Source organism: Sapajus apella, unplaced genomic scaffold (genome assembly GCF_009761245.1).
Source record: "Sapajus apella isolate SASKATOON/1434 unplaced genomic scaffold, GSC_monkey_1.0 scaffold21, whole genome shotgun sequence".
Taxonomy (NCBI): Eukaryota; Metazoa; Chordata; class Mammalia; order Primates; family Cebidae; genus Sapajus; species Sapajus apella.
Window position 1 is genome coordinate 14,024,329 of NW_022436961.1, and position 19,214 is coordinate 14,043,542.

A 19,214-nucleotide genomic window follows, 5' to 3' on the forward strand; every position below is an offset into this window, starting at 1 on the left:
TCCACCCAGGCTCAAGCAATTCTTCTGCCTCAGCCTCCCGAGTAGCTGGGATTACAGATACATGACACTACCGCCTGGCTAATTTTTAGTAGAGACGGCATTTCACCATGTTGTCCAGGCTGGTCTTGAATTCCTGACCTCAAATGATCCAATGATCTCGGCCTCCCAAAGTCCTAGGATTACAGGTGTGAGCCACCACACCTGGCCTTTTTTTTTTTGAGACATGATCTCCATATGTTGCCCAGGCTGGTCTTGAACTGAGCTCAAGCCATCCTCCTGCCTCAGTCTTGCCACTACACCTGGCATGAAACCCTTTTTGCTCCCTGGGCACTCTTCAAGGCAGGTGAGAGAAGGCTGATATTCATCTCTAAGAACCTGATTTCTCCGTGCCGTCCTCCAGTAGCAGAGAGACAGGGAAGAAGTAAATGATGGTGAGTGATAGTACTTCTGAGCTTCTGTTGTGTCATCACTTCGTACTTAACACTGTTTAAGATTGACCTCTCCCCATGAGGAGCCATCATTATATCCTGTGCTTGGGTGTAACAGAAGAATGCAAAAGGAATGGCCACTACTGGAACACCCCTCCCCAATGGGGAGGGGGTCCAGCCTGTCTCAGAGAATCTGAAGAAATTATACTGATCTCTTATTCCACTGGGATCGTGAAAATGAGCACTATGTATCAAGGCAAGATTGAAGAAGTAAGCTGATAAAGCTTGTGTCTGTGTCATATGTCAGTGTTATCCTTGGTACTGATTGTGGATTGCTTGTATCAGATTTCATTGGTGTGAATTTCCCAAAAAGAAAACCAAAGGCATTAGTGAACATGCATTCCCACCGTATCATGATGATTTAACATTACTGTGGAAGCACTAGCCAATGTAATTAGCAAAGGAAAGAAATGAAGTATACAATGTGGAAAGTGGGCGGTCCAACAATTTTCAGATGATTTGTGGAAAACAAAAGGGAATCAACTGACAAACTATCAGAGATAAGGTAATTCAGTAAGTGGTTGATTACAAAGTAAACACAAACAGCTTTCCTATAGGAAGTATCAATTAAAAGTTAACTAGAAGTGGTAGAAAATCCCATTTGCAATCATAACATACCTATTTTTGGAAATAGATGCTTGGTGCCACAAAGAAAAATCAGCACTGAAACAAGGGATCTTTCAGCAATGCAATTTTTACTTCCTGGACTGCTAGCCATCTTGCCACAAGAGTACAATGAATAAAGGAAAACACACAATTTTATTCCTTACACATTTGGGGTCATCCTTACTGCTGTGTCTGGTCTCTATTGGCTGGAGCCAGACCTCACAATCTAAACTAAAACCCAATTGGCTAACAACTTAAAACTTTTCTTAACAGGTAAAAGCAATGGAGAGCTGAGACATGCCTGTGAACACGTCCAGCACAGATATTTTGGTTAAAGTACAAGGATATGGATTGTACTAAGTGCCTGTCTGTAAGCATGGCATGTTTAACAGCTACATAGGACAGGGCTTAACAAAGTTATTAGCACACTTATTCTTTAACAAGGAAGGAAACTTTCAAAAGGAACTTTTCTACTTCTCACACCAATGATAGACTTTAACAGAAATAGGTAGGGTGTATATGATGGACATGGTAGAGCTCTGCCAAGGGACACATAGAGACACTTGGAAAAAGTGGAACATACAGATGGTCCCCAAGTTACCAGGATTTGATTTAATAATTTTTTGACTTTACGGTGGTGTAGAAGTGATATGCATTCAGCAGAAACCATTGAAAAAGGAAAATAAATCTCAGTTCCCCCAAATCACTAAGCCAAAATCACTAATAAATCTTGGGACCCTAAAAATTACTAGGCCACAAGGACATTCCTTGTGGACACACAGAACTCAATCCCTTTGTTCACCATGAGACAAATGCTTATCTAATTGCTTCCTTTGCCGTATTGTTTTACTAAGAGACTAACGCGTAAGTGACTATTCCTATAAACTGTGTATTCAGTTGAAGGCTTATCAGAAACTCAAAATAATGCAACCGTTTTTCTCTTATCTACCTATGATCTGGATGCTCCCATCCCCACTTTTGGTCATCCCACCTTTCCAGTTGGAACCAATGTACACCTTACATATATTTGTTGATGTCTCATGTCTTCCTAAAATGTACAGAAGCCAGCTGTATCCGGACCACCTTGGACCACCATCAGGACCTCCTGAGGCTGTGTCATGGATGCATCCTTAACCTTGGCAAAATAAACTTTCTAAATTGACTGAGCTCTGTCTCAGATATTTTGAGTTCACACCATACTACCACTACCCATATGGGCATCTTGACTTTCACTTTCAGTACAGTACTCTTTAAATTACAAGAGATATTTAACACTTTGTTATAAAATCGGTTCTGTTAGATGATTTTGCCCAGTTGTGGGCTAATATGTCTTCTGAGCACATTTAGGGTGAGCAGAACTAAGCTATGATGTTCAGTAGCTTTTTTGTTTGTTTGTTTGAGACTGAGTCTCACACTGTTGCCCAGGCTGGAGTGCAGTGGTGTGATCTTGGCTCACTGCAGCCTTGCGCCTCAGCCTCCCAAGTAGCTGGGATCACAATCACAGGCACACACCACCACACCCAGATAATTCTTGAATTTTTGGTAGAGACAGGTTTTGCCATGTTGGCTAGGTTGGTCTCAAACTCCTGGCCTCAAGTGATCTGCCTGCCTTGGCCTCCCCAAATGCTGGAATTACAGGTATGAGCTACCACGCCCAGCCCCCGCTTTCAATTCTTTAGGGTATCTGCTATCCTGTTTTTTTTTTGTTTGTTTGTTTGTTTTTTAGAGATGGGTTCTTGCTCTGTTGCCCAGGCTGTGCAGTGGTGTGATCATAGCTCACTACGGCTGTGAACTCCTGGGCTCAAGCAATCCTTCTGCCTCAGCCTCCTGAGTAGTTGGGACTACAGGTGTTCACCACCATGCCTGGCTATTTTTAAAATTTTTTTGTAGAGATCCAGTCTTGCCTAGGCTGGAGTGCAGTGGCATGATCATGGCTCACTGCAGCCTCAAACGCCTGTGGTGGTAGAGGAAACATATAAATATATAGATGGTGATGTAGTTTAATGGAGTACCTACTGGGCACAGATTTGACTCAAAGGGCTGAGTGGTCACATGGTCCCAGGTAGGCAAAGAATGGCTTTTTTGGGAAGATATTTGAGTTGGGACTTGAAGGATTCTGAGAAGACTTATCTCAATTATTTTGCATTAAATTTGCATAATTGCCTCCTTCCCCATTACTTGGAAGGTGCTCTAAGTACCATGAAGTCACACACTCTCTTCCTTGAAACTGTACCATCAGCAAGAGAGCTCATGTGATGGATGAGGAAGAGGAGGAATTGAGGGGGAGAAAACATGAATGTTGTATAACTCAAGATTCAGGCAGTGTAATCTCTTGTACCCTATTCTAAGTATGCCAACTCTTTTCTTTTGGTTATGTGGTTTAATTAATTCAAAAACTAAATGAATTATTCATTAAAATAAGTAATACAAAGTTTTTGATGTTGGGCATAGTGGTTCATGCCTGTAATCCCAGGACTTTGGGAGGTTGAGGCGGGCGGATCACCTGAGGTCAGTTCAAAACCAGCCTGGCCAACATGGAGAAACTTTGCCTCTACTAAAAATACAAAAATTAGCTGGGTGTGGTGGTGCATGCCTATAATCCCAGCTACTCAGGAGGCTGAGGCAGGAGAATCGCTTGAATCTGGGAGGTGGGTGACAGGGTGAGATCTATCTCAAAAAACAAAAAACAAACAAACCAAAAAAGTATTTAAGCATTTTCATCTGGTTTGGACCTTTCTGTTCTATGAACTCTGGGATAGTCTGCCTGGTAGTGTCTGTGGAGGCTACCATTGCATTAAGGTAAATTCCCACCCAATATAGTTCTATAATCAGAAGTGTGCTTTCAGAAGTTTTTGGTAGTGGGGGTGACTGATTGCTAGTCCAGGCATGATCTCAAGGGATGCATGAGAGATTTGATGGCTGAAGTATTTCTACAGGGCTTCGTAGCTGTCTGTAGCAGGTTAGAAGAAAGAGGAAAGAGTGTGAATAATTAAAGATGGTCATTTTAAGAATTAGTGTCAGAGGTTGCGAATGCTATTTCTAAGTCCAAATGATAGCCAGAAGTTTGAATTCTGCCCTGCCTCACTGTAGCTATGCGGCCTTCGACAAATTCTTCATCCTAAAAGCAACGTGGCTGGACCAGGTGATCTCTAAAGACCCATTTCGGTTCTCAGAGTCTACGAAACGCTATTTTGCACTCCTCATCCTTTAGCATGTGGTCAGCTTAGGCTATTGGAATGTGTTTTTTACAAGATCTAGCCTCTTTATTAAAGGACAGGCTGCCAGTGTAACAGCCTGTTTAAACGCTGCTTGGAGATAGAAACAGTGCTCTATGTTCAGGGCACTGTCGCAGGATTGGGGATCCCATGGTTCTTGACATGAAAAAAAAAATAAGCCATTTAATCAAAGACAAGTCCAAACCACATAGATAGCCAAACAACTATAATCAGGTACAATAAAAGTGCAATTCATCAGAGTAATGGATTTGGAAAGGATTTAAATTAATAAAAAGTATTGAATAAACCTTTGCCCTTCTCTCACTCATGGCTATGACCATGAGAAATGCTACCAGATGATGATGAAATCACGCTTAAGTCAACTTGAGTGGCAACCAAGATTCTTGCTCTCCTGCCACGAGAAAACCTCAGATCTCTCCTTGTTTCTTCTTTTCCTCTAAGCCTTCTGCTCAAATTTTAGAAAATGTCTAACTGGCCAAGTCTTTCCATGATCAAAGATGTGGTTACTTTGATCACATTTTGGATCGTTTCCTTCCTGAAGTCCTAGATATTGAATTATTGAATGGGAGGCCCTCTCCTGAACTCCTCCCCAACCCCCACCCCCCAGCATTTGCCTTGGGTCTGTGTGTGTGAGCCTTCTAACCGTAATACAGTAATAGTTTTAGGCTTTTCTTTGTAGGGATTTGGATGACTTCTGGGGAACTTTTGCTGTACTATGTGCATCAACATCAACACTGGCCAGTAGGGTAGTTCACTGATAAAAATGTTAGGGCTGATGGTAGACATCTGGTTCCACTCTGCAGCACTCTGGGCTTCAGTTAGGCGGAAAACTCTTTAAGGAGTCTGAGCCAGTCATAGATATGCTTTCTTCTAATCTTCCTTTCTAGCCAATTATATGCTTTTTCTTAGGAGGCAGAATGGAAAGCCAGTTTCAGATTAAAAAAAAAAAAAAAAGAAAATGTACAATGCATTTAATTCTCATAGCAACTCTATGTAATAGTAGCAGTAGTAGTACTCATTTTTAAAGATGAGAAAACTGAGGCCCAAGGAGAGTAAGGAACTTCTCAAGGTCACATGGCTAGTAAATGGTAAAACCAAGCTATGAACTCAGGCCTTCCGATGGCAGAGCTGGAGGATTTAATCCTAAGGTCTTTCAGCAAGCTAGTCATGAAATTGACCCAATAGTCCCATACACAGTTGTTTTTTATAAACATAGAAATGGACTCTTTTGGTCTTAAAGCTCACAACTTATCTTTGTTTTATCTTAGTTCCTTCCTCAGGAAAGGATCCCTCAGGCCTCTCAAAAAGCATCAAAAAATGGAAACTCACCAGATCAGCACATCCAGACAGCGAGATGCCCAACTCCTCTATCATCATGATTGCTTCCTTGCCCCTCCTTAGTTACTGCTTTCTTACACATTTCTTCCCTGCTATGTCAACTCCTGGTTTTAGTTAGGGAGATGAATTTGAGACTGAACTCCCATCTCCTTGGCTGCAGCACCCAATTAAAGCCTTTTTCCTTGGCAGTACTTGTCATCTCAGTCATTGACTTTCTGTGCAGCGAGCAGCAGGGCCTAGACAAAACCCCAGGTGTTTTGGTAACGGTCAAACTAATAGACTAGACACCTAAAATTCTCATTTTTCTACTTCCATCTTCTCCACAGACTCCAAAAACATTCGATTTGTAACACGTTGTACATCTGTTAAGTAGTCCTAGATTAAATAACTATATGGCAGCCAGTATTCCTACTTGACAGATGAAAAGTAGAGACATGGTCTTCATAGAATTGTCTTGTAGTTGTGAAGCAATTCTGTACTGTAGGGCAAGCACTGGTTTCCTGACTTCGGCCTCTACATACTCCCAATGACTCACAACTATGGTCACCTTATACTTTATGCTTTGTGTTACATACCACTGATTTGTAGGCGGAGTTACGAAAGTACAGGTGAATAGACTTATTTTCCAAATGGGTCTCTGGCCACGAAGAGTATGCCGAGAATCACATTAACAAAATTCACATCTTACTTCTATATTGTCTAATGCAGTTGTTTTCTTAGCACTGTATGTGGGTAGGAGTTGGTATAAATGAAGAGGTACATACCACCCCCTTTCCACTTGTTTTTTATATATCCAAGCTGATGCCAACCAGTACTTGTTAGGTTCCAACTTAATAGGAATAGATGACCCAACTTTCATTATTTCCAATATAGTGGCAGGTGTTCTTTCAGCTTGGAGGCCTACTGTACAGTCTTAGAAGATCATGAGGAAAAGTGAACCTAGCCGAATGACAAAGGCTGACAGGTGCTATAAACAGGACACACTGCCTCTAATCTAAGAAATTGGGTCATAGCATCCAAACACTCAATGTAGACAACATAATCCAAAGACAGTTCTTCAAAACTGGCTACCCAAGAAGCACCCATCCTTTGATTAATAGGATCTAGTTTTCTAGCAGGTAATTTCCTGTAGAAGATAAACCAATCCACCAAGCAGTTTACAGCCGCCCCTCCCCACTTCCCCCAATCTCCTACCCACAGTGGTTCACGCTATAAAAGCAGGCTCTTGGAATACGTCTGTATCACAAACCAACCCAGGCTGTTGACATTCTAAGTTGCTGTTTTATATTCCACTTGCTTTTTGTGCACAAGTCAGATAATTTCTATTTCTATAACCCTTTCTCTAACCCCTTAGTCCCAAATGTGTCCCCTCTATAATTTCCCTTTCTATAACCAAAAGGGAATACCTGAGTCTAATGGCATTTAGAATCTGACTGTCTCGTGAGACACTGACATAAAATCATGTAGTAGAGTCAAGTCTGTATATTTGCTCCTGGTTAAACACTGCAACTCCATGTATTATTGGTGACTGATGCACAGCAACTGGTACTTAGTCTCATAGTGGAAGGCATTCTGGGATATAAAATAACGAACTTAACCACTTCCAGTTTCACTTCCTCATCTGTAAAACAGAATTAAAAGGCCAGTTTTGCCAAGTTTTTGGGGTTAATGAAAACGTACATATACAAAGTACTTGGTTCATGTATGGGCTCAATGGTAGCTATTGTTATTTGCAGGGTTACTAGAGCACTTCCATTTATGTCTCTTTGTCACTCTGACAATCCCTCTGGCAAAAGAAGTTACTGTACAGATAAAATTCTACCCTCGAATTTGCTATGTAATAGATCCCTGGGCATGGAGAAAGAAGAGGGGAAGGAATGGAAGAATTTTCCTAGTCCTCTGTGCCAGGCACCGTGCTAGGTATTTAATATTTACTGTTACACAAAGTGGGTGTTCTTCCCCCTCTCTCTCCTCCAAGAGGTGGAGAGCGTGAGTATCTGAGCAATCACGTTGTATAAGGCCTCTGGGCTGCCTTTGGACCTGGTATGAGGTCTGACTCTAGTGTCAGCCTGTTTGTTTAAGAGATATTTCTAAAAGGAACCCATGTTGCTCCTGCTATTGCTGTACTTCAGTAACTCCCATGTGGGCTGAGAGGTGAGGATAAGTCACTTCAAACCCAGGTTTCATTGGAAGATGGAGAGGGAGGGTTGGTATTTGTATTCTGACAGTTTCAAACTGTCAGAATACAAATACCAACCCTCCCTCTCCATGTTTAGTTGTGTTAAGGTCAGCTGTGTTAAGGCTGGTCAGGCAGAAATGAACAAGCAGGGCAAAACGAAAACACATACGAGCTAACTGCTATACATACACAGTGTACTTTAAAAATGGTTTTATTGAGTATTAATCAATTACAAGTACAGTGAGCTAGACGGTAAGCCAAAGCACAGTTACAGGTTAAATATAATCACAAAGATGTCTTAAATAGAAACCCACCATGCAGGCAGGTTAAGTCCCTTGATGCCCTCCTTTGGAAAGAAGTGGAGGGTAAGGGAAAAAGGAATTCCATTTCAGGTGAAAAGATGAAGAAGACTAGAGGAATTTAACGTGCTGTAAGTGATTTTCCATGACCAAATCTGTAGGATTGCCAGATTTAGAAAAACAAAACAGTGAAAAAAACCCAGCATGCTCAGTTAAATTTGAATTTCAGACAAATAATGAATGCTTTAACTGTAAATATATGCCAAATATTACATGAAACATTCTTAAGCTAAAAAGTTGTTTCTCTGAAATTCAAACTTAACTGGGTATCTTGGACTTTATCTGACAACCCTACAAATAGACAAATGCAAAAAAAGAAAGGAGAGGGGTCTGGAACAACCCCTGCCACTGGTGGGTCACACAGAGACTAAAAATAAAAACAGCGCCAATAATGAACCAAAGAGTCACTACACTAGTTACTTACACAGACTACACCACAATGAGAAAATACAGTTACTACTCTGAACGCTGTTGCCAGGCAACACTCTACATTTCCTCAAAGCTGGTTTTGTAAATGTTTTGAGAAACCTTGATAAAAGTACCTTTTTAGTTTGTAGCTACCAAAGACAAATATTACTACTACAAAGATAAGATGAGCTTGAAACGATGGGAGCAGAAGCAGATGTTATATGCACATGAAGAGTTTCAACATTTATGTCATGAAAACAATGGTTACATAGTCAAGGTCATCTTCTAGGTCTAGGCTATTGGCCTCAAAGATCTGTGTTCTTTCCTAACGTTCACTGTGGGTTGTCTAGCCTTTCATCCTGAACTTTGGGAGGGGTGCATGGGTATGTGAGGGACACCCCACCACAAGGGTTCAACTGCATTTCTCTGCAAACACTCTGAATCAACAAAGGGCTTTCAGTGCTGCCTGCAGAAATGGGTAGGTAGACCGATAAAAGAAATCACAAAATAATTTGAATTCTGGAACATGAGAGAAATCTCTTTGGAAGGATGGGTGGTAGGGCAGGTGCGAAGACGTTAAGTGTAAAGCAAAAAAGAATGTGAAAGAAGGAAGAGTCGGAATGCGATCTACAGTGTGAATGTTATTTCAGAGGAGGCAGAACTCTCTGGCAATGTACAAAACTGGTCATACTACGGTCGTACAAAGTATATAAAATCTTTAGCTTCCTATAGGTTTTCACTTTAGTATAACCATAGTTTACATTTTAAAACAATTAAAAAACACAGCTTGCATACCACTCAAATTCTACAATGTATCACAGTTGTTGCTGTATCCCCACATACATAATTTAAAAGGCTTTGAAATCTTTCCAGCACTTCTCCAAACCAGAAATCTGGTAGCTGAGTAATTTCCGATATGGAGAAATTGAAATGGATTAATTTTAATCAGCTCCACTGCATGTAAGGGAATATTACTTATGAAATATACCCTCATAAAATAAGATTAACAGGTTTGAAACACATGGAGACGTGGCTGACTCACTGACACACTTTTCAAATGCTAAGCGGTGGGATTACAATGTTTTACTTATTAAAATATAAAAGGTTAAAAACTTTCTGTCATAGTTAAGGCTTTCTTAAGGAGAAAAATTTGTCTATTAATAGCAGAATGCACAAGTTGCTGAAGAAGCCTCATGTTTTAGAGTAGTATTTTTTGAATGCATTTCCTTTTCATACACTACATGCATACAACAGCTCAAACATCACTTTCACAATTATTCTTTTCACTTCTCTGTCACTGATCTGACGGTAGACAAATTTAACTTTACTCTTTAAATAAATTTTGGACATGAAACCTTATCTTAATGTCAGTTTTGAATATCTGCCAATTAGTAAGGTCTATAGCTTTATGTGAGATAATTAGTCCAACAGAAAACACAGTAAGAAGGCTATTTATCACAGATATCACACAAATGGGACACGGACACAATGGGGGAAAGGTGCTTGAAAATACACACCACTTCTGTTTGCAAGGCCATTTACAGGAATCCAGATAGTGCACATGTTTAGAAGGGAGGGAGAGCAATGCCCAATAACCCTTCGTGCAACTGGGAGATACATTGAAACAGAGAAAAACCTAGACAACTTATTGCATTCTGATGCCGTTTTCCAGCATAAATCAAAATTTTATTTTTTTGTAAAATGGCAACAATAATAGAATGTTAATCTACATTACTTTATTTGCTTGCCATATTCAGGCATTTCTCTGTATATTTCAATGCACTTTGCTATTTTGAGAGCAAAGGGAAATCAGTCTAGCCACTAACATCAAGCTCAAAGGAGTACAAGGATGCTATTTCATGAAAACATCCTAATGGTTATTCTACTTAGGTTGCTTGAAAAGCTAGAAATTCCAAACTCCAAGAAGGAAAAGGAAAACAAGAATCCCGGTTGCACTGCTATTATTTTGCATAGAATCAAAGCTCTGGGTTCCATGGTGTCATTTGTTAACAAAGCGGCAGAATGTTCTGAGCAAAGCGCATGAGGCCTAATATCCATTCCTGGTTGTGATACAAAAACTAAGAGGTATCTGGTCTCCTTTTTTAAGACCCAAGATGAGGAGAAAATGAATGGGGTCCAAGGTCATTGTTGGAGCTCACTTTAATTCCAGACTCGTAATCTAGGGAAAAGGGAAAGAGGTCAAATACAGGAGAAAGTATCAGGACCAGGGCACTTAATTTATGCCTGAGTCAAGTATCCAGTTGGCCAATACCAGGTAAACTGGAACCATCAGGTCTAGAAAGCCCTTTAGTTTTGGAACTCCAGTAAAGCTGGTGGGGACGTTCAGATTCTTTCTTCCATGTGGTTAGGGAAACAGAGGGGCCATTTCAGGGTAGGCCATATTGGATGTTCCCAACTTGTTAGTATTTCTATATAGTACATATATAAAAAATAAAATAGACTTCAGTCTAATTTAATGCCATGTTTTTATATTGGAAAGGGTTCTTCATACGGCTACAGATGAAAATCCCAAATGTAATCAACTTCTGCTAACTTTTGAGTGCACTCATAATGACCTTTGGTTTTCAAGTTCTAAAAAAATGTATTTGGCTCCTGTGATATATCCATTAACCGACTCTCTTAAGCAGATGAATAATGCATGCACATTCTTTCAAGAACTACTTGAATCACTGTAAGACAAGAAGCATTGCAAATGTCTTCCTTACACAGTACCTTCACTTGGCACACAAAACATCAGACATACAACATTGGCAGTTTAAATATTGAACCACAGTTTAACTTCTCAAGTGTAAGGCCCAAGATTAAAACTGGCACATCAATTAATCTATTTAGTATGATGGAAACAACATAGAACCACAGTTGGATAGTGGTTTATCTTTTTAATGAAGCCATAAAGCTTTCCAAATCTATACCATATTAACTCTTTTACTTAACTAAAAAAATCACAGCTGTGTTTACCATTTTAAACTATGTCTAGGGGGAAGGTAAGTAATACACACTTCACCGCTACTGAAAACTACACAGATGGCAATTTCTTCAACCCTTTGTCACAGCAAAAGAGAAGGAAAGAAGGGAAAAAAAAGCCCTCTTATTGAATATCAACTCTCAAAGCCTCATATGGAATTCTAGTGGTATTAAACAAGTAGCCAAGACACAAACATCCAGCTTCAAAAGAAAACTTCAAAGAAGCAACAACTGAGGCCAATTCTTGATTTAATTTTGAGGACCCATGCAAAATTCAGCTACAAAATTCAAACTAGTCTGGATGCCTAGTTCCAGCATTGAATTGAAGCCAACATGGAAGCAAAATGTGTATTTTAAGAGCCTATTTCTAGAATTTTTGCATGTAACCATTTTATTTTGCTTCAGGAGATTAAGGAGGTCACAGCTTAATCGACTTGCATTTAAAAACCCACTGTTTTCAGGGCTTTCAATTGCAATGGCAAGTTTGTGTCACACTGTCTTTCCTATTCCTCCTCATGTTTCTTTTTGTTTCAAAGCAGAGCAGATGCACAATATATCAAGTAAAGAAGTTAGTGCACTCAATTCATATTCAGTTAAGGTGAAAAGGGCAAGTGTTAAGAACTATAAGGGATAATTTTTTTATAAATGTCAATGGCACTTGGTAAATGTTGATGAAAATAAACAGTAATTTCACAAAGAAAATTGTATGGTATTTCTTTCTCACCTTCATTTAAAAAAAAACGAAAAGGGCTTTGGTTTCAGTTTTTGTTCTCCTTGTCTACATACACTAAGAAGTTTGAAGAAATCATCCAAAAATTTAACACAAGGATCTTTATGAACTATTTGAAGCATGCCACTCAAAATAAACCCCAAATCTGGAGTAAACAAAAAAGTCTGCATTTGTGTGTATCTATCCACTATTAGGGTCTGAATCCAGCTTTCTCAACTAAAGAAACAATAAAGTGGTCTTTCTGTGACTCTAATGAAGTAGAGTAATTTCACTGATTTCTGAAATAAGGCAGCTAATTTGGAGTGGGGTAACAATCCCGACAGTACAGATTAAGGGAAGGGAAACATTTATTTTTGGAGGCGCCCCCTGGATCCAGAGGGGCTGCAGAGATACTGAACCACATACTCCTCACTCTCCTTAATGCAACTCCTCCCTCACAGCCTCCCCCGTTTTTTCACCTTGGAACTCAAGCCTGTCCCTGGCTGTGTTCAGCCTAATCTCCAGCACTGTCCCGAAGGCTTCTGTGGCAGGCTTGTATTGGAAAGAGCAAGTGGCCTTCACCAGCTTTGACTTCTCTGAATTTAGGAGTTCCTAAGTCAGGTTGGTGTTTGTGTCCTTCCCTTGTAAGATGGGCTGATTCATAAAACGATGCTAAAACTTGATGTTTTTTGCTTTTCATCTCAATTTACGTTAATGAGAAGTGCAGTCACAGAGCAAAATAAAAAAAATTTAAAAAGTGGTAACTGAATCTTGCTCAGCCAGAAGCTTGGGTTGCATTGCTAATGATTTTGTCAGCATGACTTTGTGCAAAATATCCTCAAGAAGGCTCTGGCTCATTTTCAAAGTAACCAAAAAATCACAAAAACCAAAAAAACAAACAAACGATAGCCAATGATGCACGTCTGGCAAATCAAAAATGAGCCTGTTGCTGTCATATGTGTATATTTGTTTTATATACACGTGTCATGCATAACAAAACAAATGTAGTGTGTGAATTGTGAACATTTGAAAAAGTATTGGTTATCCTCCATTTCCAAGTCTATATCAAAGCAATCTTGTTTTAGAAATGGATAATTGCAATGAAAATGAGCCTGAGATATGTTAAAAGGCCGCCCCTGTAAACGTTTCCTCAAAGGGAACAGTAGCAGTGAGTATGTATCAGTTACTCATACTATATTCATCACTATAGCAATGCTTTATAAAAGACAAACAGCTTATTTCTAGGCTGTCAGGGATTTATAGAATATTGATGTTGCTGTTAGAAACAAGCCTCTGTAATCTAGTCCCAGTTTGAAATCTTATCTGGCCTTCACCAGCAGGCATTCACTAGGTCTTCTGCTCTGCGGCTGTTGCAGTTTGGGAAGGGGCTTCTGGCTTCATGATCTGGTAAGTGATGAGATACTCTGGGTATGCCTGGGAAGGACAAGAAGAAAAACAAATCACCCTTCTAGTAGGCACAATATTAAAGCCTTACTGAATGTGGAAGCCTCAAAGGCTATTAATTGTGGCCAATATTCTACATAGACTCAGTCTCTTAACAGGTCCATGAACCATTTGGAGGTCCACCTACTTAACTGTATATAAATGTGTATAAACCCTACAATCTAGAAAACTGAATGTTATTTCTACTTAGAATACTGTAAATTAGTTAAACTCCATTCATCCCTTATTAGAGAGCCACGCGTCATAAGTAGGGAAACCAAGGCCCGAGGCAGCACTAGTATCTTTCTTTTTCACCTCATAGAGCATTACTGCTGTCACATAGCATGTGTTTAATAAAAGTTTGCTAAATGAAAGAATAATTTTGCTGAATCAAGTCCAAATTAATCATAGAAGATGGTGTAACCCACTGAGCTACAAGGAGTAAGGGTGAGATTATGGAGTCACCAATAACCCGGAAGGAACACTTTGGGAACAATTTTTTAAAATTGACTAATCAAAGACATCATTTACAGGAAAGATAAGGACTCCAATTTAGACTGGCCTTCTTCATATTCTCGTTGTCTCTTCTTTCTTGCAGTCAGCAAAACATAAGGCTGTGTCTGGAATGGCAAGAGTACTTCTTGGTGGGAGCAGGAAAAAGAAGGCTGACCAGAGGCAGCTGCTGAAAACCTCAACCAGAAATCGCAATGAAGGCAGCAATTGGAAGGAGAGGCAGGATACCCCTTAGTGTGTGACTACATAGGAATTCTTCAACCCTAACTATAACAGGGGATGAAATTAGACTCAGTATTTCAGAGAGGTCTATGACTTAAAAAAAGACTCTTGGGTGAGCAAAGTGTTTGGGGGACCAAAAATAGTTTGTTCAATGCTGACCAACTGCTTGTACATAAATAGACATGGGATAAGATAATAAAAGTAATGAAGGATAAGAAAAAACTGAACTTTAATATTTAAAATGCAGAAATAAACGTGATAGATTTACTGAATAATTTGTAACTATACAACTTGATCTTGAGAGACAGAAACAACAGCGGTGCCTAAGCTCTCCTCATCTTTAAATGTTAGAATATTAGAATTATAGACTAATATTTAATATTAATATTACGATTTTTGTGAGATAATATTTAATATTAACGTTAACATTAATGCTAATATTTAATTATGTTAATGTTAATATTTAATAATATCATTTTTGTGAGAACTAAATGCAAAAGTCTTAGAATAGGTCTGGCATAGTAAGGATCTAAGATATGTGAGTTATTATTATTAGTAGTATTATTATTGATTAGAGAGTACTGTCTCCTAAAAGGTCTCAGCAAGAACTTTAAAAAGAACAAAAAACCATAAATATGTCAAGTTCTGTCTCTCTCTATATAAGGAACCATTCATAATATTATTTTCTGTAATTACAGTCTGCTCTGATTTTAGTTAAAAACAGCAACAGTTTCTATCTTTAGTATACTCAGTGGAAATAAACCAAGATTGAAAATCTCTCCTGACTTTCCAATCTGAAGTCTCAGTAACCAGTTTGTACTTTTATTTTTGTAAGAACAAAAGAAACTATCTGTAGTTTTACTTTAAGATGTACACTTAATTTTTGAAATGGTTTACTAAAACAATCTAGGTTCAAATACCTACTGCTAATTCTAGAGCTGGGATAAAAAACCTAGCAAAGTTCAAATACTGGTAAAAAATAAAAATGCTAATTAATCAACCAGATGGTTTAATGGTCAAGAAAACTATTTATCACCAGAATACAGGTATTGAGCAACTACCACATAAAAACACTCCGGTGTGAGATGTGGACCCTGCCGTGAAGGAGCTTACCATCCAGCCAGACAAAAACATTATAAATGTAAAAAGAACACAGGTGGCATATGGTAAGTATCAAAAATGAGTGGAAGCCCACTCCTACTTCCTTTTGTCTCAGTGAAGTTCAATATCTATAATACTTTCTATGACACATTATTTTACTTGAGGAAAAGTTGTTTAAGCAAAGGAGTCAATAATGCTGGTGTTTTCATTTAGGTAGCTCATGATTTAGGGTGATCCCTGACATAGGTACATTTTCGTCAGGCAGATGCTAAGATTCTAATGGCATAAATTACTTAAAGGTCCTTATTGAGTGCTCCTGGCTCCTACTGATCAGGCTACTGAATAGTTTCTATGTACTCTTTAAGATATTGATTATTCACATCAAAGTCCAGAGGGATTTAAGGCAAGGGAATTATCAAACTGCAGAACTAGATGGGCCTAAGATGGATCAAACACAACATTTTCTGTCAAGTCACTTTAAATCCATGCTGGTTATAAAAGCATAGAATGTATTTTTTTTAAATACATAACCACTTTTGGTAACTCACTTTATGAAATTTCTTCTTAATCCAAATTCCTAACACTAACATTTAAATACAAACGCTCTGTTTATGTTTCACAGATGTGAAGAAGGGATTGTCATGCTCTCTTAATTTTGTATATTTCAAAACCATTCTAGAAATCTTTCTATAGTCTTTTCTTCTCCAGGTTAAGTAATTCCATATTGTTCATATCAGTTCAGTAAAATAGGTGAAATCTCTGTAGCAACCAATGACCAGAGAACACCTCTCCTTCATATTTAATGTAAAGTTTAAAGTACAACATATAAAAATGCCACTGACATTATAATTCCAATCATATGTTATGATCAGAGCCATTTTTCTTTTCAAGAATAGTTCGGTTAACTTTCAACATATCTTTTCTATCTTCAAGAAAGAAACAATCCCACCAATAATGAATAATATTCCTCAAATCAATCCTCAGTCAAAAAACACATAATAAAACATTTGTCTGTTTTTGAAAATGTTAAACATTAAGAGTGAAAGATGATTTGCAGTGTGACTAAGGAGAATGAAAATAAAAGTTAGTAAAGGAAAATTTCACTATAAAATCAGGAAAAACTGCTCATGGGAAAGTACTCAATTAGTAGACCCTACAGTTAACACTAACCATGTGGACAAGTATACCTGAATATGGAAAAGCAATTATCCTCCCCTGAAATAAAGTAAATACTAAGTACTTTTGATTTCTCAAGGCACTTTTTTCTTTCAAATAAGTTTTGCAATAATCAGTCTCTAAAATTATTTCATCAGAGACTCTGACTAAATTATCAAGTCAAATTTTACCTGGAAATGGTTAAATAATCAGTAAATTTCAGAAAAGTAAAATTATACTTATCTTCTAAGTATTACTTACTATCTCTTTGTGTCCAGTTATGAAAGAAATATTTACTACTACAGATAACTCATATATATTAAAAAATATATGGTAAAGAGAACTGAAATCACTCATTATCTTAATACCCAGTGATAACCATTCTTACGTTGTGGGTGAATCTATGTTTGGTATATGTTATGTAAATGTTAAAAAATACCAGACATATGAATATATTAAAATTTATTTAACAATTCTACTTTTGCTGAATATTTACATTGTTTAAATTTTTTATTATGATAATCAATACAGTGATGACTATCCACATATTGATGTATATAGTGTGTGTGTGTGACTATCACTGATTGTTTCAAACAAATTTCTAGAAGTATAATTACTAAATCAAAGTAAAAGCATCTTCTCTAGATGTCTAAGGTTTCTGACTTAAACAGAAAAGCATGGCAAATTTATTCTTTATTTAAACTTTTTATTTGGAAACAGCTGCCAACTTACAAGTACACTGCAAAAATTAAAATGGTACCAAAAACAGCCACATAACTTTACCCAGATCTACCTACTGGGAAGGTTTTATTTATCTCATTTGCTTTATCATTTGCACCTTCCCTATTTCTGTATACCAGATATGTCCAAGCCCACATATACATACCCCTGCACACACACACACATTCACACTCAGAAGCACACACGCATGCATTTTCCCTGAAACGTTTATAAGTTATATACATCATCACGGTCCTTTATCTCTAAATATGCCAGTATATATTTTTTAAGAATAGATATACTGCCTTACATAAGTACAGAATCAACCTTATAATTTTACACTGATATAATACTTTTACTTATCTAATGTCCATATTCCAATTTTGTCAGTTGATCTAATAATGTACATTCTCTTCTAATACTGGATGCAGTTTGGGGGCAGAAAGTTAACTCAGTTTTCTTTTTTTTTTTAATTATATATCATTTAATTAAATATAAGTATTATATTTGAATTATGGAAATTACACTTTATAACCACATCGGTATAAAGATGAATATATTCATATTATGAATTAAAACATTGTCTTCGGTCAGGCATGGTGGCTCACGCCTGTAATCCCAGCACTTTGGGAGGCCAAGGTGGGTGGATCACAATGTCAGGAGTTTGAGAGCAGCCTGGCCAACATGGTGAAACCCTGTCTCTACTAAAAATACAAAAATTAGTCAGGGGTGGCGGCACATGCCTGTAGTTCCAGCTAACTCAGTTTTCATGTCTCTTGGGCCTCATTTAATCTGGAAAGTTAGCATAGTCTTTCCCTGTCTTTTAAAATATTGACACTTTCAAAGAATACAATCTTTCTACAGTAAAAAGAAAAATAAAACATTCCTCATTTTTATTAGATTTACCTTATGTATTTTTGACTGGAATGCTGCAGAGATGTCATGCCTTTAGAGTATCCATCTAGAGACACACTATATTCCTCTCTGTCCCTCACTGGTGATGTTGATTTTGAGTATCTGGTCAAGGTATTGTTCCCCTTCTCCAATATATAATTATCACTCCCTACCAAGCCCCCTTTGAAAGTAACTTTGTAGTTAGAAGACCATGCAAACATTCTTCTCCTTATTGAAACTATCCCCCATATTTAGCATCCATTGATAATTCTTGCCTGATCTAATCTTTTCCATGACAGTTGCGTGATGAGGATTTTTCTTTCTTTTTTTTTCTTCTCTCTACTACATGTGCAGTGGGAATGATGATTTTTCCAACTCCAGAACTCCCTCACATTTACCCATTTGCCTTTGGCATTCTACTGTAATCAAGAGCTCCCCACTTCTACTTTATTTTCTTATCTACTTATTATCAATGTAGAATAATGAATTTCTATATTTTCCAGTGGCTTAAAATTCATGACTGTACTTATTTTAGTGTTCAGATTATCCCAGATTTGACTGGGGCAGCTCCTTTCAGCTGGCTTCTGTGTCCTTGTGACATATCCCCATGATTTGTTCATCAGTACTTCGTTACTTTGTGGTATAACAAGATGTTTGAAGCTCACCTTGTACCTATTTTGCCCAGCCCTGGAATTAGCTGTTTCTTTAAGATGCCTTGGTTCCCTTTAGTGGGGAATGGTATTAGAGAGCAAAACCTGGGTTCTTTTCTATTGGCTTTCTTTGTTTTTGGCAGACAGAGCTAAGAAATATCTGTACATACATACTCATATGCATACAAATGCTTACATTTATACTTAC

General features: G+C 38.0%; 1 protein-coding gene across 1 annotated transcript in view; it reads right to left on the bottom strand.

Moving 5' to 3' along the window:
* Positions 1-8,042: 8,042 nt before the first annotated feature.
* The window catches only part of TNKS (tankyrase), a 185,227-nt gene continuing 174,055 nt past the window's right edge, over positions 8,043-19,214 (bottom strand). Inside the window, exon 27 of the mRNA XM_032288311.1 lies at positions 8,043-13,742. Within this exon, the coding sequence (XP_032144202.1) occupies positions 13,656-13,742 (87 nt within the window). The 3' untranslated portion in view covers positions 8,043-13,655. The remainder of the gene's footprint in view (positions 13,743-19,214) is intronic.